This window comes from Tarenaya hassleriana, unplaced genomic scaffold (genome assembly GCF_000463585.1).
Source record: "Tarenaya hassleriana unplaced genomic scaffold, ASM46358v1 Cleome1, whole genome shotgun sequence".
Lineage (NCBI taxonomy): Eukaryota > Viridiplantae > Streptophyta > Magnoliopsida > Brassicales > Cleomaceae > Tarenaya > Tarenaya hassleriana.
This window is the reverse complement of record NW_010960187.1, coordinates 7,898,889-7,920,989: the sequence shown is the minus strand read 5'-3', so window position 1 is coordinate 7,920,989 and position 22,101 is coordinate 7,898,889. Positions and strand designations below refer to the sequence as shown.

General features: G+C 34.4%; 5 protein-coding genes across 11 annotated transcripts in view; 2 read left to right on the top strand and 3 right to left on the bottom strand.

Moving 5' to 3' along the window:
* Nucleotides 1-183: 183 nt before the first annotated feature.
* Nucleotides 184-3,975, top strand: LOC104818500 (axial regulator YABBY 3-like). Its single transcript, XM_010548118.2, has 7 exons — nucleotides 184-510; nucleotides 830-985; nucleotides 1,096-1,228; nucleotides 2,287-2,335; nucleotides 2,800-2,875; nucleotides 3,311-3,385; nucleotides 3,698-3,975. The coding sequence occupies exons 1-7, from the start codon at nucleotides 418-420 to the stop codon at nucleotides 3,773-3,775; spliced, it is 660 nt and encodes a 219-aa protein (XP_010546420.1). The 5' UTR covers nucleotides 184-417; the 3' UTR covers nucleotides 3,776-3,975.
* A 738-nt stretch (nucleotides 3,976-4,713) lies between these two features.
* Nucleotides 4,714-8,154, top strand: LOC104818475 (thylakoid lumenal protein TL20.3, chloroplastic). 5 transcript variants are annotated; one of them, XM_010548085.2, is made up of 11 exons: nucleotides 4,714-4,858; nucleotides 5,188-5,288; nucleotides 5,482-5,534; nucleotides 5,633-6,246; nucleotides 6,335-6,523; nucleotides 6,625-6,654; nucleotides 6,798-6,904; nucleotides 7,138-7,172; nucleotides 7,289-7,417; nucleotides 7,708-7,760; nucleotides 7,825-8,154. In XM_010548085.2, the coding sequence occupies exons 4-11, from the start codon at nucleotides 6,071-6,073 to the stop codon at nucleotides 7,961-7,963; spliced, it is 858 nt and encodes a 285-aa protein (XP_010546387.1). In that variant the 5' UTR covers nucleotides 4,714-4,858; nucleotides 5,188-5,288; nucleotides 5,482-5,534; nucleotides 5,633-6,070; the 3' UTR covers nucleotides 7,964-8,154. The 5 variants fall into 5 exon arrangements, with proteins under 5 accessions (XP_010546387.1, XP_010546396.1, XP_019059028.1 ...); XM_010548094.2 differs by having other exon boundaries at nucleotides 5,188-5,369; XM_010548103.2 differs by lacking the exon at nucleotides 4,714-4,858 and adding an exon at nucleotides 4,910-5,056.
* An 851-nt stretch (nucleotides 8,155-9,005) lies between these two features.
* On the bottom strand, nucleotides 9,006-12,162 carry LOC104818454 (NAC domain-containing protein 7-like). Of its 3 annotated transcripts, XM_010548074.1 has the most exons (5): nucleotides 11,867-12,162; nucleotides 10,587-10,777; nucleotides 10,167-10,438; nucleotides 9,710-9,985; nucleotides 9,006-9,580 (listed from the first exon to the last, which is right to left on the bottom strand). In XM_010548074.1, exons 2-5 carry the CDS (start codon nucleotides 10,744-10,746, stop codon nucleotides 9,257-9,259), a joined length of 1,032 nt encoding a protein of 343 aa, XP_010546376.1. In that variant the 5' UTR covers nucleotides 10,747-10,777; nucleotides 11,867-12,162; the 3' UTR covers nucleotides 9,006-9,256. The 3 variants fall into 3 exon arrangements, with proteins under 3 accessions (XP_010546376.1, XP_010546368.1, XP_010546359.1); XM_010548066.1 differs by having other exon boundaries at nucleotides 9,006-9,985; nucleotides 10,587-10,780; XM_010548057.1 differs by having other exon boundaries at nucleotides 9,006-9,985.
* A 6,901-nt stretch (nucleotides 12,163-19,063) lies between these two features.
* LOC104818444 (NADH dehydrogenase (ubiquinone) complex I, assembly factor 6-like) lies at nucleotides 19,064-21,029 on the bottom strand. Its single transcript, XM_010548045.2, has 2 exons — nucleotides 20,880-21,029; nucleotides 19,064-20,162 (listed from the first exon to the last, which is right to left on the bottom strand). Exon 2 carries the CDS (start codon nucleotides 20,133-20,135, stop codon nucleotides 19,224-19,226), a length of 912 nt encoding a protein of 303 aa, XP_010546347.1. The 5' UTR covers nucleotides 20,136-20,162; nucleotides 20,880-21,029; the 3' UTR covers nucleotides 19,064-19,223.
* A 575-nt stretch (nucleotides 21,030-21,604) lies between these two features.
* LOC104818434 (21 kDa protein-like) overlaps nucleotides 21,605-22,101 on the bottom strand; it is a 1,183-nt gene continuing 686 nt past the window's right edge. The window contains exon 2 of the mRNA XM_010548034.1: nucleotides 21,605-22,096. Within this exon, the coding sequence (XP_010546336.1) occupies nucleotides 21,798-22,096 (299 nt within the window). The 3' untranslated portion in view covers nucleotides 21,605-21,797. The remainder of the gene's footprint in view (nucleotides 22,097-22,101) is intronic.

Sequence of the window (22,101 nt, the reverse complement as noted above, 5' to 3'; positions counted from 1 at the left end):
GTTGAACGATTCACCGATAGCGGTGAAAATTCGATTGATTTTTTATATCCCCAATTCATGAAATTCATTCATGAGCCTCCAAACAAGGCCATAAGCTCATTTAAGAGAAATGGTTTAAATAATTCCTCGAACCAACCAACCAACCCAAAGTCTCTCTATCTCTCTTAACCCTCTCTCTCTCTCTCTCTCTCTCTCTCTCTCTCTCTCTCTCTCGGAGCTTTTTCTCTTCGTTATCTTCTTTTTCAGGCCGAATTTGCATATATATGATCTCAAGATTTCTGCTGCTAGGTTAAAATATATCTCTATATATAATATTTATACCATCAAATCTGTCAAATCAATTGTATCAAAGATCAAAGAGAAAGAGAAGAGCCAATCATCAAAATTCCATTACTTAAAGAAGCTACTTCCGAGGATATGTCTTCTTCTTCCTCCTCTTCTTCCTCTGACCAACCTCTCCATGAACAGCTCTGCTATGTCCATTGCAACGTCTGCGACACTGTTCTCGCTGTAAGCTTACTTTACTTCCATATATGTGCAAATATATATATATAACTCAACCCCTTTTCTTTAAGAATCTTGGCATCCAAATAAAGGTCGATACAAACAGATGCACATGTATATCTATACGCATATGTTCTTGATTATCATATGAATCTGTTTCGGAACCAATTAAGGTTCTTCAACGCAGGCTATTTATAAAAAACCCTAGGGTTTCCTGCACGAGTTCCACCTTTGTTCTCTACTTCTTTTGTGTTGTGAATCCTTTAGGGTTTGATGTGTGCATATATACATACATACATACATACATATATATATATATATATAGGTGAGTGTTCCTAGCACAAGCTTGTCCAAGACCGTGACGGTTCGATGTGGCCACTGCACCACTCTCTTGCCGGTCAATATGCCTTCTTCGCTCTTCCCAACACTCAATCAATTCCAGGGTTTTGGTCATAACCTACTCCCTCATAAAAATCTCGTGGTACTAAACAAAACTAATAATTTTCTAGAGTCATATCTAAAGTATCTGATGTATATACTCAAGAGTTTTCTATATATATACGTATATATGTTATATATATTTTTCTGTAGGGCGATATACAGAACCCCAACATGAACCATATGATTAGTGAAGCGAACGGAAAACACGTATTCGCTGCTTCACCACCATGCCCTCGAGGAGTGGCTAAGGAGCTTCCACGGCCTCATCAAGTTATAAAGAAACGTAAGTTAACTAATCAATCATCTTAGTTCTATAACATGATAATATGTATGCATGCTGGATAAATATATATGCTCATACAAACATGGACAAAATTCAAAACCCGTCGACTGTTAGTATATATTCTATAGTTTATATGATAATATTTGGCACATCTATACAGTAAATATTCAGCTCTAGTTATTTTCATGGTTTATCAAGAACGAGATATACACAATTAAAAAATAATGATCTATCATATAATGGAGAAAAAAATGAGGTTTGATATTGATCGTCATAATATATGTCATTTAGTTGACATAATTTGGATCGTCCACAACATCTTAGCCATCATCTCATAATTTAGAGATTTCATTCTTTGATATGATTATGTGATAATGATCAGCAACTATCGAAATTTTCCCAGAAAATATTATATATATATTTCAAACACCACATGCATGTTTATGGTGTTTTCTTGGATATTAATGTGAATTTATATCAGTCTTTGAGTACATTACTATATATATATGAAGAGAAGATTATATTACGTAATCTTCTCTAAATCTTTTGATATATTATAAATACAAAAAGGTTACAATAACATCAAACCGCAAAAACCTAAACTTGGCTAGTTCAACCAGTAAAATAGGGTACAAAACGTCTGTTCCGTCTCGAATTCAAATTTCAAATTTGGGAAGGGAGCGTATATTCTAAATCACCCGACTGACTCCGATCCCCGGATTAGTATAGATCTTGGTACAGGATACCCGATTATAAAAAAATATCAAACCGCAAAAGATCCAAAACAGCAACTGTTAATGTTCTATTTTCTTTAGAGAATTCATTCTCGTGAGATGAAATAAATTGTGTACACTCACGGATGTGCATTGGAGAGTGTATTTTTATGTGTGCGTGTGTGTGTGTATATATATATATATAATCAAATCGGTGCGTGAAAAAAGAAGGTAAATAATTACAAAATGATGGTGATCACAGTACCTTATTCGAATAATTAAAGAATGTGATTTGTCAGAGTATTCATATATAAATTTTCTTATTTCTCCTTTGATTTTCTTCAGCTCAGGAGAAGAGGCAAAGAGTCCCCTCTGCTTACAACCGCTTCATCAAGTAAATCATCGTTTCTCACTTATATTTTCCATTCCATTCTCTTGAAAACTTTCATATTTCTCATAAAATCTAATATTTCACATATAATATATATATTTTCTCATAAATTAAACTTTGATGGATTCGTCCACCGGATGCTTATGAATTTTACTAGGGTTGTCTTAGATTTTTATTATTTGTAAATAAGTATATAATACAGTACTATATCCGGCCCCTCTATAAAAAAAACCTCGAGGTTCCAGAATAGTGTTATATATAACTTTTAAAATGTTGTTATGTGTGTATATTTCACTGATCATATCCATACTAATGTTTTGTCAATGTAACATTATATAATACCCACCCTATCCATGTGTTCTGACATGCATATATACACGTATTAATTTGTTTATATATGTAGACAAATACACACAGCGCATGCGCACGTATATATATATATTTATAACGTGACCGTGTGATTACAGGGAAGAGATCCAACGGATAAAGGCAGAGAATCCGAATATTACACACAGAGAAGCATTCAGTGCTGCTGCAAAAAATGTAAGATTAAATAATCATCAGTTTCTCTATTTAGCCTAAGATTTTGACATCCCTAGACCTAGTTCTGGATCCATATAGTGATCTGCACCAGGGTTTCCGCAGAAAATAGGATATATATATATAAAAACCAATATATATACATACATAGATACAGTTGTTTAATTATTGTGTGTGTGTGTATATATAAACACTAATGGAAGTGCAACGTAATTGATTAGCATTATATATTACCGGAATAACAATAAAATAGAAAACCCTAAACTTGTAATTGATGTTGCCATTTGAATATTAGAATTTTTTATATATAAATTAGTATAATATTTCCTATGTTTTGACTACAAAACAAAATATAAACTGTAATCTGTTGTAAATTGCGACAGCTAAATTATGTTGTAATTCTATTTATATGTTCCATAATATCACAAATATTTTCAGTGGGCCCACTTCCCACATATTCAGTTCGGTCTTCTGCCTGACCAGTCAGCCCGAAGGTCTAACATGCGCCAGCAGGTAAATTTACCTTTTTCTCCCTCAATTTAATTTCTTATAAGCAATTTTTTTAAAAAAAATATTTTCAGAGCCCAGACTAACTGACCATATTTTTGTGAAAAGTTTTAAAATATTAATAATTTTAAATTTTTTCCATCGATATGCATTTGCGTATCAAATTAATGATAAATCATTATTTTTTTTCCATAAATATCTACCTATCTCTGTTCTATTTTTTTCGTGGTCTTCTTCAGTGTATATTACTTGGATTAATATATATCATAAATAGAATGTGTTTGGATAATTATGATGATATTAATTCTTCTAATGTAGGAAGGAGAAGATCCGGTTATGAAAGATGTGTTTGTGGCATCTGCTAATGTTGGAATGCACCCGGCAATTAATTACTAAATTACTTAATTAGACTATATAAACAATTAAATAAAATAAATAAACATGAAAACCTATGTTTAATTATTGCTTCTTAATTAATAGTGTTCATATGTAATGTTTGAACTTTGATGTAGTACCACATGCATGCATCTTTTGTACCTCTTCATGATGCAAATGATTGTGTAATCATGCAAATTGTTGCAGCTGCTTTACAATATTTATCATAATTTTATAATACTTCAATATATATGGAAACTATTCTACTACTTATATCGGTGGCTACTTGTAACGCATTGGACAGTAAATTTCCTAATCACGTATAGGAAAAATATTTTTTTTTTAAAAAGATTTTTAGAACGGCCAAACAATTAGTGACCGAAAAAAAAAAAGAGTTTGTGATTATAATTTTAAGGTGAAAGGGAGAATAGTGAATGTTCTAATATGGTTATTAACGTCTAACTTAAATTAACTTGATTTTACAATATGAAAAATGAACAAATATGAATTGTTTATCAATAAAATACAATTATTTCATGATTTGTCCGGAAAATATTTTTTAAAACATGGTTGTGTTTTTTGTTTTTTTTATATATATATTCAAACCATTCAAAAGTTCCTATATTTTATGAGAAAGTACTTTATGTATTTTTATATATAATTTCAAAGTTAGTGAACTTTTATTCCATCCTCTCGATTTTTATTCAAATAAAAAAAGCATATAGTCTAAATTCAAATCTCTTACTACATTTTTATTTACGTGCTATTCTAAAAAATGGAACACTAAAAAGGGAAAAAGGCTCGAAAATAACAGGCCCAGTCCATAAGTTAATAATGGGCTTTAAATATCAATGACGTAAACACTCTGATACATATGGAAGGTTTCGTTTTTATTTTATTTTCTTCGTTTAGAACTATAAATATCCCCGTGATCTATGGGCAGTTCAGTGTCGTCAATTCATGAAATCCCCCTTAATTTAATGCCCTTCGCCGTGAAATCGACCGGTAAAACTGGAGAGGTGGGTTCGGTCTCGGAGTTGATCTGGGATTTTTGTCGCACCGGTTTCCCGCTCAGAAAAAGTCTTCTCTGTTCGATATCTCAAGGTTCTTCAAATTTCTCGATTCCTTCAGTCACAGTGTCTCAAATCCTGATTCGGTTTAGGAGAACAAGAAAAATGGATAGTTTTTGTGATGGGTTTTCTCGGGTTTTGACATCGAGGGGGCAAAATCTCGAATTAGGGCTTATGGGAACAGCTCAAGAGGAAGTAGAGTCGAATTTTGCTGAATTATCGGATTCTTCCGGTAAAAATCCGAACTTTTTGTGATTTGATTGATGGGTTTTTCAGGAGGTTGATGAGAGTACTGATGTTTCTTCTTGTCGGTAGGTGTGATTATTTGTATGAATCGCTGAATTCGTAGATTTATATTTTCAGGGGTTGGAGGGTTTACGTGATGGATGAGCACTGGACATGATCCTGAAGCTTCAGACAGAATGATTGTCGTGTCACTGCCTGTTCCCCATCTCTGAGTTCCAGTTTAGCACTCATGATCCATATGCCTTTAAGAATTAAGATCCCATCTGAGCTCGATACATTCTTGAATCGATGATCCCAAAGTAACTTTATTTACCAACAGTCTCTGTACTGTAGGCCTGTAGAAGCATTGCCGGTAGAAAAAGATTGAATCTTTTCATGTGATTTTTGAACCAACATTTTGTGTTTCTCCAGGGGACTCGGCAACAACGAAAAGGCAGCAAAGAACAGACGCATATGCTGCTGTTGTAAGTGACTGAAACATAAGGTCTTGTTCTCTGTTCCTGGAGTTTACCATAGATGCTGATATACAAGTTTAAGGTTGTTTCCTGATCTGATGTTTAAGGTAATAATGGAGAGGTATTTCTCTCTACTCAATGTTGAGGAACCCAAACCTTGCTTCCCAAAAGTCAAGAACTTCCAGAGAAAATCAAGAAGGGAAAGGCGGTTTTCTCATACAGTTGTCGAGGTTTTCCGTTTGTTGATTGTTTGATGTCAATCTGTTGAAGAAGACAAGACATCAAATATTCACCTCCAAACACATGTTTTCTTCTGTTTTGTAATAAGTCGAGTCGAAGACCACAGTGTAAAAAGTGTGAAGGAGAATGACACACGTGTGCACTCCACACCCAAAGGAAAGGCCAACACAAAGTGGATAAAAGAAATAGGGATCAATATCTTCCACAAGTGGAAGCCCATCTGATCTAAATACTCTCCTCTCACAATTTGAAGTCCCTTTCCGGTCTCCATTTTTCACTCTGCTAGCCGGTTGTTCTTGCCAACAATGGCTTTCTCTTCTCTCTCTCCTCTGCCCACGAAGCCACTCAACCATTTTCCATCATCATCATCATCATCTTCTACTTTTTCTCCAAAGTTTCTGACCCATTTTCAGAGACACCCATTAACGCGCTTGCGTGTATTTTCCCGTTCAAACCCAGAAACCCACGATTCAATTCCAAGGTGAGATTCAGAATAACCCACTTTCTTGTTTGTTTTTTTTCGATTTGGGTTTGTCAGAAACTTAAGGGATTGATTGTTCTTTGAAAAGGGAAGGCTGCTGTTCAAACACAGAGTCGAAGACGACGTGGAAAAAGCTAGTGTCCGCAGCAATGGCGGCTGCAATTGTCGGGCTGAGCTCCGGTATTCCTGCCATGGCTGAGCTTAACAAGTACGAGGCCGAGACACGTGGTGAGTTCGGGATCGGTTCGGCTGCTCAGTTCGGTTCTGCCGACCTCAGGTATCAGATGATGTTCTTGTCTTGGATAACGATGAACTGACTTCTGTTGTAAAGGGATGAATCTGTGAAGCAAACTGAAAACGCAATGTCCCTTTTTGCAGGAAAGCAGTACATGTCAACGAAAATTTCAGGTGAAAATCTCGATCTTTAGGAAATAAAGTTTGAAACTTTTTGCGTGAAATCCACTTATCTGAATCCTGAATCTAATTCGGGAACTTTTCTTTTCTCCGATTCATTGAACTATTTTTTGTGGTTGGGGCGTTGATGGGAACAGAAGAGCAAACTTCACTTCGGCCGACATGAGAGAGTCTGATTTCAGTGGTTCAACCTTTAATGGCGCCTACCTTGAGAAAGCAGTTGCATACAGAGCAAACTTCACCGGTACATATACATAGGTTTAGGGATTAGGGTTTCCCTTCTTGGCTTGGAACCCTAAAACAGTTTCCCCTTTTGGTATATCCTTGAGTTCACTTACTGTAAATCTTTCCTTTCACCTTTGATGATGATCCATTAGGACCCGGACGTATCTCAATATGATTCTTTCGTACAATTCGTTCATAGGGTTGTTGGCTGATTCGGGATCGTATATTTACGGAACCTGTAATTTGTTTCAGGTGCTGATCTGAGCGATACATTGATGGACCGCATGGTAAAATATTATGTGTTTCGGTCAAAAATTAATCATATACTTTGTCACATTCGTATACATACATTAATATTCTTATGTTCATACAGCTTGGTTCCCTTTTTTCTTGATGATGAAAGGTGCTCAACGAGGCGAATCTAACGGATGCGGTGCTCGTTAGATCCGTCCTAACGCGTAGCGATCTCGGTGGTGCGAAGATCGAAGGAGCGGATTTCAGTGACGCCGTGATCGATCTTCCTCAAAAACAGGTAAATAAAATTTACAGAATTTTTAGCTTTTCGGATATCGATCTCTGGCGTCAAGCCACGGTTTCAAATATTCGTAAAACTCGGTCCCGTTGGATTTATCTCTCAAGGTTTATAAACACCCTTTGAAAGGGTATAATCTATGGTTGCCAGATAGATTAATTGGGTTGTGACATTGAATTTTTCGATTCTTTATAATCGAATTTATATTCACCGAGAGGATGAACCGGAAATTTAATGGATTGGGTGGCGCACATTTCGATTTTCTAAATTCGATTACAATGTCGTTAAAGGCGCTGTGTAAATACGCGAGCGGGACAAATCCGGTGACGGGAGTGAGCACGAGGAAGAGTCTCGGCTGCGTAAACAGCCGGAGAAACGCATAATCCGGTGACGGGAGTGAGCACGAGGAAGAGCCTCGGCTGCGGAAACAGCCGGAGAAACGCATACGGCTCGCCCTCTTCCCCTCTCCTCAGTGCGCCGCCGCAACGTTTGCTTGGCCGCGATGGCTACTGCGACGATGCCACCGGTCTCTGCGACGCCAACTGATTCAAATTATATATATATAGAGAGAGACTTTGTATTATGATATCTTATTACATATAAGTTGGATTTTGTATTAATGCATTTGATATGATGCGTCATGTGTGCATGTTACTTGTTCTGATGCCCTTTCGTATTGTATGTTGAAACGGATACACTGAAGAATTGCATTACATGCATTTACTAATATTCAGAAACCATCCATGCTAAGGTCTTACACAATGTCCGTACGTATGTTAGTTATTACACTCCAATTTTCTTTTCGGGATAAATTATATTTGCTGCATGTTCATATTTTTTTTTTGGTAAACTGCAAATTAATGTTTTCGTAAATTACGGGCATTCATTCGATAATTTACATATGTAATAATCATCGGGAAATAGATTTTTATATGTTTAGATCGAATAATGTTTAATTTATTTATGATGAGTACACAAGTTTGGATTTTTATTATATATGCAAGTTTTTGTAGTTGCGGCACCTTCGAATTCACTCTCTCGGAATCTCTCACCCGCACCACGAATCAAAGAACACGAAGCTGAAAAGAAGAGATGATTTTACGAGTTCGGTTACCGAGATGACCTCGGGCCTAAGTCTCGGCCAAGCAGCTTGGCAATTCAATCGAGCTACAGCTTTGAATCGAAGATGCAACGGACCCCGTTCCCAATCGGATCAAACCCCCAGAAAGAGAAAACTGGAGTCGCAGGGAAGGAAGAAGTCTGTTGTATTCAAAAGACTTTACAACGGTTTCAACAACCCTCCCCATGTCAATTTACAAGTCTACCCTTACTAACCCTCTTCGCGGGGTAGAGGTTCCGAACAGTCCCAAACGCAATCTCAACGGTAGCGTACTAATTCTTCTCCTTCCGTGTCTTGTGATTTATCATCAACATTCAGCCTTCTCCTTTTGCTCGAAATTAATATTAGAGAGAAAACAAAAACACCATTCACAATAACTTTAGTCAAAGTCAGATCTGTGATCGTCTATTCATACTGAATACAAAGGATATCATACGTATAATTAATGTACCCATAAATATATATATATATCTACAGCATAACGTTCAATTAATATAATTGAAATTCATACAAATCAATACCACAATTTTAATTTTATTATGTACAGAAATCTCAAGAATCAGGTAGATACTCCAATTTTCTTCCCGTTTCCATATCCTTAGTTATATTCTGTACCACCACATGATCAGTGTGCTGTCTATGTGATGTGTGTGTGTATATATATATGTCATGTATACATACAATATATCTTCTGAATCTTCAGAGTTTAATCTCTTTGGTCACTTCCACAGATCGATTTGGCAGCTGGAAGAAGTCGAAGCAGCAGCAGCAGCGTACTCTTGCCCCATCTCGGAAACCCTTTTCGTTTCGCTCTCCAACAAGTTCATTTCCTCATCGTCGACTCGAAGATCCTTAGCATTTGTCTGTGCAGAAGCAGAAGCCTCCTCGTTGCTTAGCTGTGAAGCGACGAATTTATCGAGCACCCTCCAGTCAGTCACTTGATCGACCACCGCTTGCTCGGTGCCATTATTCATATACAAAGAACCGAAACTCGAACTCCCTTGATGCATCATTTGTTCCTCACCATGCGTGAGATTCGACGGCTGCAAGTTAACATTATCGCCCGTGCAAGGAAGAGAGTTGCAATTACTGTTAGCTTGTCGGATTTTAGGGCTTTCGAGCGGAGGGAGTTGGAGGAACAAAGGTTCATGAAGAAGATGATGGTGCTGTACCAGATGATTGTAGTGCTGTTGCAGCTCGAGCTCTTGCTTGCATTGCAAGTTAGGGTTGTGGAGATTGTAAGCGGCGGCATTGACGAGACCATAAGGCGGCTGAAGTTGATGGTGGCTCGGGAGAATTCTCCGCGTTGGAGAATTCGTTTCGAGGTCTGAAGCCATGAAGGAGAGTTGATCGTCATACCAATGCGTCGGTGATATCTCGTAGTCTCCCATTTTCCTCACGGCCGCCAATCTCTTCTTGAACACCCTGCATACCACCCATCCTTCTTCCTGTCATTAATCAATACGAGCATGTTATAATCATAAGCCTCCGACATTAGCCTAGGTGAATGTATATATTACCAAACATATGACCGATGTTTGAATACATGGATATGTCTTGTACTGTGAGAATACTCAGATGGGTTTGAAAGATTACCACACTTTTCTATTGGTACGTGTATATATATACCTGAGGGGTCCCGTTTTCATTGGTTTCAAGCCGGTATTCATGCATGATCCAGTCGGATTTCTGTCCATTGGGCGCTCTTCCTTGGTAAAAGACAAGGGTTTTCCTCATACCAATAAGGCTATGCCTCGAGTATATCGCCTTGTCCCTTCCCGTGGCTTTCCAAAACCCGGCTTTTGTTGCCCTGTTGGTCCGTGTTCCGGTCGGATACTTCTTGTCTTTATGGCTAAAGAAGTACCATTCGTTCTGCTCTTCGTTCCCTATGATGCACAAATCTGTGTCCCAAAAAGGGGGAAAACATTCTGAGAGAGATTTTCCAAACAAAGAAGAAGAAGAGAAGAAAAAAAGGTTCATGATATATATATATATATATATATATATATATACATATACATATATATATATAAAACGATCGGTTCAAACCATTGAGATCCCATGGCTCAATCTTGTAAAGGTCGACATCTTTGATGAAATCGATTTCAATTCTCTTGGAGGCGACTTTTTTCCTCAGGTAGTAATCGACGAGCTCTTCGTCCGTGGGATGAAATCTGAAGCCGGGAGGCACGTGCGAAAACGAGTTCATGTCTCGTCTCTTCTTGTGCACCAAATTAAACCTGCTGATACAAGATCATCAAAACAAATTAGAATATTATGGTTGATGTTATATATGGATAGCATATATTATAGTGTGTTGATGTACATTGTTCGGGTACGTATAGTATATATATGGTGGTTTCATATGTATTTGATCAGAAAATCGCAATTGAATTCTATCGCATGATCCGGCTTATCATTCTCCAGATCTTATAATTATGCGTTTATTTCCAGATGATAATTAAGTTTTGGACCGATCGACACTCAGAAATACCAAAACAATTATGACTGAATTACGTATTGCGCATTTACATTATTTATCCGAAGCGTATTATTGCATGGTTTAACGATATACATCGTTTAATTTTTTTCCAACTCAAGAACACAATTAATTTCATATTATTAACATATATAAATTAATTTGATGCGATGCATATATAATCAGCTAACTAAATCAGTTTCCAACAATAACTTATACCACCATTGTGTTATTTACCTTCTGAAAATCAAACTTTGGGATAGCAAATAACTACTAATTAATCACATCTACGACACAGTTCAATCTCCTGATTAGTTCTTGGATTAACTATCCAGACTATAACATTAACTATTTAGAAGGATATTAACTCCACGTACTTTAATTAGGGATCGAATTAGGAGTAAAAGCGTAAAGAGATTACATGCGAAGAGCCAACACCATCTCCAAATCATGATTTTCTTAATATAAAAAATTAACTAATCTCTCTATCGATATCTGTCAAAGAGATGATATATAAGTCTTTGTTCATTAAAATATTTTGTTGCTACAAACAAAACTTGATTCGATCTGCTTTTTTGCTTAGCTTCTAATGTAAGCAACACTGATGATGATGATGATGATGATGATGATGATGAACGTGATGATATGTATACAAAAGGTATACAAATCTCAAGGAAAAAAAAAACAGAGATGAAAAGAGGTATTGATGAAACACTACACGAGTGAAAATCTTGAGAAATCTCCCAAAAAGCCAAATATCTAAACAGGAGATCAAAGATTACGGCTTCCGAATAGTCTTTACCCTTAGGGTATGCAACCCACTTTTATTATGAAAATTAGGGTTAATTACCTTCTGAAAACTCGAAAGAGGATTATTCTGAGAGATCCAGAAGAAACCCTAAAAAGCTTGGACTAGTGCGTATCTGAAGTTACGACAAGTGCTCATGCGCGGTCGTCGAATCTTCTTCCCGGCCTCGTTTAGTGGAACTATTAGTGTTGTTCACTTATATAGGTTAGCTATAGAGAAGAAAATAAAGATAGAAAACAAGAAGCAAACCCTAAAAAGAGATTGCGAGTAGAAATCGAAAAGATTGACAGTGTTCCTCGGGAATCGTTAGAGGTCGAATCCCCGAGAGAAGGAGAGGGGACGACAGAACTCGAAGAAGAATGGGAAAAGAGAAAGAGAGAAGGGTTAGATAAAGGAGAAGAAGAAGAACGGAAGAAAGAAAGAAAAATGGAAAAAAAAATGAAAAAAAGAATAAATAAGCAAGAACCAAACAAAAGCATACAAGCGTGTCCTAATAATCTAATATTACTTTGTGTCACTTTCTATCCTCTCTCTGTCCTTCTCAATTATGGTCTCCCTCCCTGTCCTCTCTCTAGAGAGAGAGAGAGAGAGAGAGAGAGAGAGAGAGAGAGAGAGAGAGAGAGAGAGGAGCTTTATTTGCTGCAGAAGCTTCGGGAGAGAAAAAGGAGGCGGATAAGATGGTTCAAGTAAGATTTAGAGAGAGAGAGAGAGGAAGGGGAGACGACTGCCCACCAGCTACTGATAGAGACCTTAATTATGAATTAGTTTGATGCTTAATTTACATCAAGTTTTCGTTCGTTAAGGTTATTGTATCCCGTAATATATATTTATTTAAATCTAGTTACATTATATGTATGGTTTTATACATTATATGTGCTGTTTTACAATAATATATATGAATCTTAAAATCTTTATGATGAAATATATTACTAGGAGGATATTAATTGCAATAACAGAAATGAAATAATATGATATTTCAATCGAATTGTTTTCTTTTTGGAATTCGAACAAGAGACTCAAAAGACTTCAGTTGCATATAAATTTCTATATATATTTTTATTCACAATAATCATTTCAGAAGAAAAATAAAAAAGTGGCTTGTATTTCCAAAAGAGAAATTGACATACCTTAAATATTATTAAAGTGCGTGTGTCTTCTTGAAGAAAACTTGGAAAAAGTAATCAGTTCGATCCATACATATAAAAAATGTATATATAATAGGTGCATGATATTTTGCAACGTAATTATGACCCTATATGAAAATGTGTAAATCCTTTGTGAACCGTCTCATCCACTGGTCACTTTAAGTTACCTTACACATTATATTTTTTTTCCTTTTAAATGAGATTTATCCGATTGGTTAAAAATAAATTTTAACGATAAATATAACAATTGGATTTTGTTGAAACCTATCATTTGTAAGTTGTGATACCATGTTACAAGAAAATTTGAAGGAATATATATATATGTGATGGAGAATTTTGTTTTGGTCTTGTTTTTATATTCGAGTTTAATTCAATTAAATTGGTCTAAAAAATATTATATTGTATATTTGAAATGAATGTTTTATCAGATGTTTCTAACTAAAAGTGTGTTAATATCATTTCTTAAATTTTGAACTTCATATATCAACGAGATCTTAATTCAAATTCGGAATAATGTAGGGTTCATGTAATTTTTAATAAATTCCAATATATTATTAAATGTTGTATTACATAAATCGTTTTTTTTTTCAATTTTAGGGAGAACACTGTTTTTTTTTTAATTAAACCCAATGTGTCATACGGTTTGGAGGATTTGGTGCAATAAAAATAACTATCCAAGCCTCCATTTCCATACGCACGCGATCTCCCTTTGGTTGGCCTCCTGTATTTTATTATTTATTTTTGTTATTACTTTTATATGACATGTATATAATACAGTATATAATAAACACACACACATACATACGTACATACATACATACATACATACATACATACATACATACATACATACATACATACATACATACATACATACATACATACATACATACATACATACATACATACATACATACATACATACATACATACATACAAACATACATATATATATATTATACTTCGATTTGATATTTTGATTAGTAAGGGGATAACAATATAGAAGGTTAATTATTATTGTATTTTCAATACATGTAATTAGGGTTATCATTTGTGTAAATATTTAACCTATTATAACATGTTTTCAACCAGACTCTAATACAATATAACGTAATAATTTCTCTTAATGAAAACATGTTACAATAGGTTAAGTGTTTATACAAGTGATAACCCTAATTACATGTATTGAAAATACAATAATAAGCCTCTATAAACAAATACCCTAAAATAATATATATGTTTTTTTTTATCGTACTACTATATTTATATATGTAAATAAAAATCATATAAGAAAGGGTAGGATATAGTTATCTAGAACTTCTACATATGTTATTTTGTATTTATAATCACTCCCTTCGGATATCTTGAATATTAAAATAGAAATTTTTGCATCATAGTAAAAAAAAAAAGAATGATAAACAATTGTTATAAACTGGTTTAATCCGAGTTGATTCGGTTTAATGTATCAATTGTATAAATAAATTTTTTCTACATTTGAATCAAACTAATAATATATACAATATAAAAGTTTCTTCCCTCACTTTTTGCTACGTTTTTTTTCATGTTTTTCCATGTATATTTATAGAGTAAAAGTCATATAATTCAAATTATTGAATATATAAAAAATTATATATATACTGTTTATATATGCAACAACAAAAAAAATTGGAATGACAAACCGCAAGATTATAGGGCTCAGCTCAGAGACATTGAAGCCGAGCCGAGTAACCCGAGGAAACTGCGGCTGTGGAAGAAAAGAAGGAAGGGTGGAATTTGTGAGAGATTCTTTTTCTTTTAATAGGAATTTTGTCAAATATATTTATATATTATATATGAGAAGACATTAATAACTTTATGTTTCTCATGGACTAATTGTTTGATAAAAAAAAATAAAAATAAAATGTGTTAAAACTTAAAAGAGAAACTTTTTAAAGTTGAAAAAGGTGAAAATATTTTAATTGTTTTGAACTCGTATATATTTGCATTTTGCATGGTGATTTTTTGGTTATGATATTTTGGATGTATTTTGTTGTATATATTTTAAAATGAATATTGTCTTTAAATAATTCAAATTTATTTTCTTATAATTTGATTAAATGTATTTCTTTAGTAAATTTGAAATAATAAATTTACAATTAAAAATTATCTTATCAATCTTACGTTGAAAAATAGGTCTACTTGGTCAACCCAGACAAAAATTTCCTCGCGAAGAAAGAAAAGTGACGAAATTAGAAGGAAAAAAATGAATTTTAAATAAAACAGCGTGGAGTTTGGGCCGTTTTTATAAGTAGATGGGGCCCGCAAAAAAAGGGATGATGTGACGTGGCGGCTGATGGTCCGGCGTGAGCTAGCCCTCTATCATGATTTCACTATTCGCTGTTGCAGTCCGGTTGGCCAGGTGGGTCCCACCGTTTACCGCGGTTTTTTTTTTTTTTACTTTTTTTACTTTTAACTAATACAACCATAAACGAGAAAAGAAAAGGTTATTTAAACATTCTTTTTTAAAAAAAAAAATTGATAGGTAAGTTATATATAGATAATATTTAGATTTAGGTATAAGTTCACTAAAACTCGGATGGTTCTGCGGCTGAGGTTATTGACTTGGGAGTGAAGATTCGGTTTTTAATTATCAAATTAATAAATAGCGAAAAAAATTCAGAATTATTATTTAAAAATTAAGGATATTGAGTATAATTGTTTTTTTTTTTTTTGCTTTTGTGTGTTGTTGAAACGAAGTATAGAAGTGAAGCAAAAGGAAAGATCTTTGATCCAAAAGTGTCAATTTTGGTCCCACCTTGCCTCTTGTCATTCACCTATTTGACATCGAATTTAAATTATTATATATAGAGAATAATAGTATATGTTGAATATTATTCATAACTTCACATGTATGAGGTTTGTGTATATATTTATATATGACAAGATAACATGCATTATCAAAACAGTAAATAAACACACTCGCATGATGTATATAGTGTGCAAAGAAATTTACAACTTTCAAATGTATTTTAGGGTTAATCTAAAATTATTAGCAGAAAAAATATATTAAATATCAATCTAATCAAAATATATACTCTTGTCTAAAGAGGTTACAAATCAATAACTTCTCATGAGTTCCTATTGGCTACCTACCATATATATGGAATGTTTAAGGCATGGAAATAAATATTATGTCGATTGTTTTCCATTTTTTCAGATAGAATATCTTAAATTACCAAGTTACCTGCATATATATATATATATATATGTTGTTATAATTTCATAATATTATTTGAGAACAATACTTTTATAAAATATCTAAAGTAAACTTTTGAACCATGGACGACCAAACTTTTTATTTAAACCCTGCTATTTATATAACCCGTCCATAAAATACATACATATATACAATGATGGATCTAGGTTAGGAGGTGTGGGGGCACATGCCCCCACTCTAATTCAAAAAAATAAGTAATTCTTAGACAATTTTTGTAAAATTATGAAAAAAATTACCCTATCCCCCCATAAAAATATTATTTGATTCGATAAAATGATATATATAAAATCAATGCCCCCATTTATATTTTTTTCTAAATCCGCCACTGCATATATATATATATATATACATATCTCATGTATATAACATTACATATTATTTAGCATATTCTATAATATATGTAAAATGGTCCATTGTAAAATTCATCAGATTGTTTTTTAAACTTGGAAATATGGTGGAAATAAATGTTCATATTAAATTCCAATGGAATGTGTAAATTCTACAAGACAACCAATTATAATAATCCTACGTACATACGCATGGCAAAGGTTGCAGAAGTCCCTCATTAACTCTACATTTAACATCTAATAATCCTGTTATAATATATTTACACAATCTTAATCTATAACTAACTAATTAACGGCTTAATTCTAATTAATAAAACAAAAAGAGCGCCCAAGCCAAATCAAGTTTCAGAAAGTTCCCATGGCCACGTGTCGTAGACCCATTTGACGGGAGGATATCTTCCTTCTCAATTTGTCTCTCTGATTCTAATCATTACGAAATGCCTAAAATTAAAACACGTGGGGAAGTTCGATTCTCCTGCCAGATTCTTGTCGAACTAAAATAAAAATATGTCTGATGCGAAAACATATAAATACAATTTTCTAATAGAAGATGTAAATATTTGGGAAATGGGCGTGTAATCCGTGAGCAGATCGGGATTTAGCTAAATTTTCGATGAATTGATTTACAATTTTTAAAGTTTATATATAAAAAAAAAAAAATCAGTTGAGCTCCAAACGAATCAAGAGGTAGTTCGCAAAAACCAATTCACGAATTGAAAAATTGTAAATCTAATTTATAATTTATGATTTGATTTGTCTCGATTATTTTCTGTGTGTTCTAATAGCAACTGATTAACATAAATCTTTGATTCTCTTTATTAATTTCGATGGTTCTTTATATTTTGCCCCATAAATCTCAAGTGATTGATTTTTATATATATATGAACTTGAAATTTTTTGGATATATAATACAAATCACCTTAAAACCAAAAAAAAACTTGAAATCTTAATACTTGTTATTATTCTCATGATTATCAATTACTAGTCTTTGACAATAATAGTGCATGGCCTTAATTACCATTCATGCACCAAACGACTAATTATTTAATGCATACGAAATCATTAAATCAGAGAATTTCCGCATGTTATGTATTCGGCCAATGCTAATTCAACAAATCTAACTACTCCATCCGTTTCAAAATAATTGTTGTTTTAGGTTATTTCATATTTTCTAAGAAAAGAGAGAAAAAGTCACGTATACCTTTATTTAATAATAAAAATAATATTATCATTAATAATTTATTGGAATTTGATAGGGATAAAATTGGAAACTATTGTAAAAAAATATCTTGAAAATGTAGAATGACAAATATTTTGAAACATGAAAAATAATCTAAAACTACAAATATTTTGAAACGGAAGGAGTAATAATCAGCCTTAGTTTTTGTTTCATTTTCCACTTTTTCTTTTGGTAAGGGATGAAAGTGAACCCAGTCACATTTTGATAAGTGTCAATTTGTTAAATTTAACGAGCAATTTATAGAAATTTCCGACAAAAAAAGTTTACACGCTAAAAAACATGCTAAAAGCCAATCAATTTGTTAATATCGTGTGTTTTTGTGCATAATTATATCAACTTTTCGGGCAGAAATTGTTTTTTTGGTTGAAAAAGAAATGGAATAATAAAAAAATAGAATAATTTTTTTTTTCAGTTGACTGGTGGCATTCAGAGGTCAACTATTTTACACCAAAGCTAAAACATATGCACCAACCTCCATGATTTCACTGTTGGGTTGCTGAAAGGCGTGATGACTAATCATTGCAAGTTTTCATGTATTTTATATTGTTTTTTTTTATTATCCCGATATTAAAAATAAAATAAATAAAAGGTGATGTAAAATTGAAACTGCATCATATGATTGCATTTTGGTTTATATGTCTTCTTCAGATTAATAATGCTAATAATAGCGGTAATTATAAGATTATGAAATAAGACATAAATAAGAGGGGTATTATTGGGATTTGAAATCATGAAGAAAATCAAAATTTCTAGTTTGATCAATATTTGGTTTTGGGCACGTAAAATCAAATCAAACGGAATTGAATAATTTATAAACGTATGAGTCCAACCCGATCGCATTTGATCTTTTTAAAAATTAAATAAATCGAATTCGGGTTTAATATAAAATAAAAAAAATAGAACAAAACGAAAATTAAAAAAAAAAGGAGTATTTTTTAGTGAAAACTGAATACAAATAGTATATGAACAATATTCGAAACAAACCGAAAACCAATATAAAATGTAATAGGTGAAATTTTACATAACCCAAAAATCTGAAAAAAAAAATGACCGAACAAAATATAAAAGAAAATTGCTGAGTTTCTCTACCGCATGTATAATATGAAATACACAAAGTCTTGTATAAAATGCTTATACAAAAGGTCTGCTTTTTGTTAGTTATATCAATTGAATTATATATGAATAAGGGGACCCATCAAAATATATGGCATACCGAACAAAAAATTATCTATCAAATTCATCAGATAAATCATGTGATGATTTTATTGAAGAAATTCAAATAAAGACAACTTGGGCTACAAGCATGGCCCATTAAGGCCTATAATTTCAAAAAAAGAGAGTAAAAGACAATGGCCCATTTGGGTTCAAGGCCCAACTCTGACGGAACTGAAAACAAGGGGAGACAGAGTTTTCAGTATTGTCCTCTCCATGAATACCACTTGAGTTTCATCTGAAACCACAAAGGAAGAACACCCAGAACTCCTCTCTGCAACCTCGGATCGAAAACATCGAAATGTACCTTTCTCAACGAATCCAGCAGAACCTGTGCAGGCACCGATTGCAGCATCACCGGCTTAGCTTCCATCGGAACTCTTCCAGCCAGTTCGCGAGCTTTCAGCAGATGTACATTCGCAACAGAAGCAATATCGAACACCACGTTACACAATCCTTCTCTAGAGTGTGGATCCAACCGGATCTCTGACCGCCCACCTTCTCTTACAAGTAAACCGTGTTTCTCAGCTAGTTTTCCCGGGATATATGCGTAATGGCGGTTTCTGGAACAATGGTATGGTAAGGACTTAAGCAGGAGGACGAGGCCACTGGCTTTACCGATGTGTGAAGCAGCGTGATCAGCCATGGTTGATCTGATGCCTCCCGCTTGAAGGGTATTGTAGAGAAGAGTTGAAACCGTGTCCTCTGCGTATTTCTCAAGCTCCTCGATGTTTTCGGGTATATCATCGGCTTCCCTTTGGGCATCTCGTATTCTGGCTTCAACCGAACGTTTTAACCATGCTTTACTTATCTTGTGCTCGGATATTACCCATGACAGAGCTAGCGCAGCCGGATGGTTTATTTGCTTTCCGGAGTAGAGTTTATCGATTGCTTCTTGCCACCAAAGCAACCTCATGAGACCAATTTTGGGGTCAGATGCAACATCCATGGCTTTTGCCGTCTCTACGTTGAAAGCACGGAGGGCAAATGCGGGTTTTCGCATATCGGGTGGGAGTTGGAGAAGGCAGAGGTAGTGATGGTAGTCATAGCTTCGCACTTGCTGTACGCAGTAAGAGAACGCTGCCCGTAAGCTGTTGGAAGCACCGTTCATTGGAGCGATACTAAATAAGCTCCTCTCCTACATCCATGTCCAGAACAGATGAGATCATTCTTCAATCGGATCCGAAAATGTCAAAAAAGATCTATATATCCATCACAAGGTTTCTTATTCTTCCATTTTTATGAATCCGTCTGAACATCACCTGCTCTGCTTTTAAAAAAACAAATAACCTTAGGACCAAAATCATATACCGAAACCTCAGAATATCTTTCTTTCTTTAACAATGTCATTACTATGGCAAAAGACATTAAAACCGTGTCTTCAAATCAGCGGAAGAGGGAAACCCACTGTCTATATATTCAGCCGCCACCAACGAAATAGCAACAACAGAACCCAACATCACAAGGTTTCTAATCACATTCTCAATTTTTAGCACTCGGAATGGAAATTCGGACCCCGGTACAATGTAACCGATCATTTCAACTTCTTTCACAAGTTTAATCGAATCAACTGCTAATTTATCCTAGAAACTCAGTGTGTCAAACTCGTAGAGGAATTAACACAAACACCTGGTGGACAAAGAACTTTGAATCAGTAATCACAAACAAAGTTTGCAAATTTAAACCCACATTTCATGATATTCAAACACAGTAAACCAGGAACGAAAACGAAGAACAAGAGAGGGCACGAACAAATCACATAAAAAAATATGTGGAGCAGAGATTTCAAGCAGTAAATAGGAAACGACGAGGGCTCGACTCTTGGGACATTGTGAAGATCTAAGCAAAAACTTACCCAACTTCAGTAATCATTCGATGAAGAAAGATCAATCGAATCTACCGAATAAAGCATCGATCTTTCGACCAGACAATGGGAGATGCGAGAAACCGAACCAAAGAAGAGATCAAAGTCGATATGTCGTGTTGGGCTTCTCGGAACACACGTCAGGAACGAAGCTAGACGACGTCGTTCTTGGAATCTATCCTAAAACGTGGCAAGGATAAATTTATCCCCGACAACAGAACTTAATGGAACAGTATTACTCACGTAGCCAAGCGTTCCCAATGTTTTTTTTGGGATGATGAATTGCGAAATGGACATAATTGTAAAAATAGGCAAAGCCCATTAATTAAAGCCCAAAACGAACTCGGTTTTTGGGTCGCACGTTTTGTTTTTCATTTAGGAAAAAATTAAATAAAATAAATCGACCAACAAGTAGACAACATGGATACTACATAACTTTAAGACATTACGAAACAAACAAACACATGACATCCATACAGTTATCATACATACATATACACATATACAGTAGCGACCAAAGAATTTTTATAATTGGGGGCATTACTAAATTTATTACAATTTTTTAAAGATATAAATTTAAATTTATTAGGGGGCATTTAGTAATTTTCTCTACAATTTTATAAAACTTATAAGGTGATTTAATGTATTTTTATTTTAGAAAGGGAACACCTGGCCCCTAACATGCTGGGTCCCGCCCATATGTACACAAAATATCGAATTTTTACAACATGTCCATATATTTGTCAACAAAAAGAATTACAAAGTTTTACGACATAAAATCTCCAACAAAACGGGAATAACAAAACTACAACACATATAGATACATATACGAAGGCACAAATATGGGGATATTATTAAAAGTAGAATTATACGATTATACAATTTCGTTTTGGTGAATTGTCTATACGGTCAGTTCTGGAGAACGGTGGACGCATAGAGATTGATGAAAGCGAGCGCATTACTCGTCATACGAGTGACTCTATCTATATGTTTCCGTACCAATTCTTTCACTTCTGTCTTTCCTCCTCCGGCTTCTTCGAAACCGTCCATGCACGTGACCTGGTCGGTGAGAGCAGCGCTGACCCATGTCTGAACATCCGACACAACCATCTCGAAACTCGAGTAGTTGATGGCCTTCATCTCCGCGATCGAGTCCTTGAGTTCGTACACCGAGTCGCTCATCTCCTCCAAGCAGTCCTTTACGGCGGGGGCG

Excerpts from the sequence above, each read along its gene's own strand:
- LOC104818500 (XM_010548118.2), top strand. The coding sequence starts at position 418 with ATGTCTTCTTCTTCCTCCTCTTCTTCCTCTGACCAACCTCTCCATGAA. Across the intron at positions 986-1,095 it reads TCCCTCATAAAAATCTCGTG|GGCGATATACAGAACCCCAA; the intron begins GTACTAAACAAA and ends ATTTTTCTGTAG. Across the intron at positions 3,386-3,697 it reads GGTCTAACATGCGCCAGCAG|GAAGGAGAAGATCCGGTTAT; the intron begins GTAAATTTACCT and ends CTTCTAATGTAG.
- LOC104818475 (XM_010548085.2), top strand. The coding sequence starts at position 6,071 with ATGGCTTTCTCTTCTCTCTCTCCTCTGCCCACGAAGCCACTCAACCAT. Across the intron at positions 6,905-7,137 it reads ATACAGAGCAAACTTCACCG|GTGCTGATCTGAGCGATACA; the intron begins GTACATATACAT and ends AATTTGTTTCAG. Across the intron at positions 7,761-7,824 it reads GTGACGGGAGTGAGCACGAG|GAAGAGCCTCGGCTGCGGAA; the intron begins GAAGAGTCTCGG and ends AGTGAGCACGAG.
- LOC104818454 (XM_010548066.1), bottom strand. The coding sequence starts at position 10,746 with ATGAACTCGTTTTCGCACGTGCCTCCCGGCTTCAGATTTCATCCCACG. Across the intron at positions 10,439-10,586 it reads TGAGCCATGGGATCTCAATG|ATTTGTGCATCATAGGGAAC; the intron begins GTTTGAACCGAT and ends TTTGGGACACAG. Across the intron at positions 9,986-10,166 it reads ATGAAAACGGGACCCCTCAG|GAAGAAGGATGGGTGGTATG; the intron begins GTATATATATAC and ends GATTAATGACAG.
- LOC104818444 (XM_010548045.2), bottom strand. The coding sequence starts at position 20,135 with ATGAACGGTGCTTCCAACAGCTTACGGGCAGCGTTCTCTTACTGCGTA.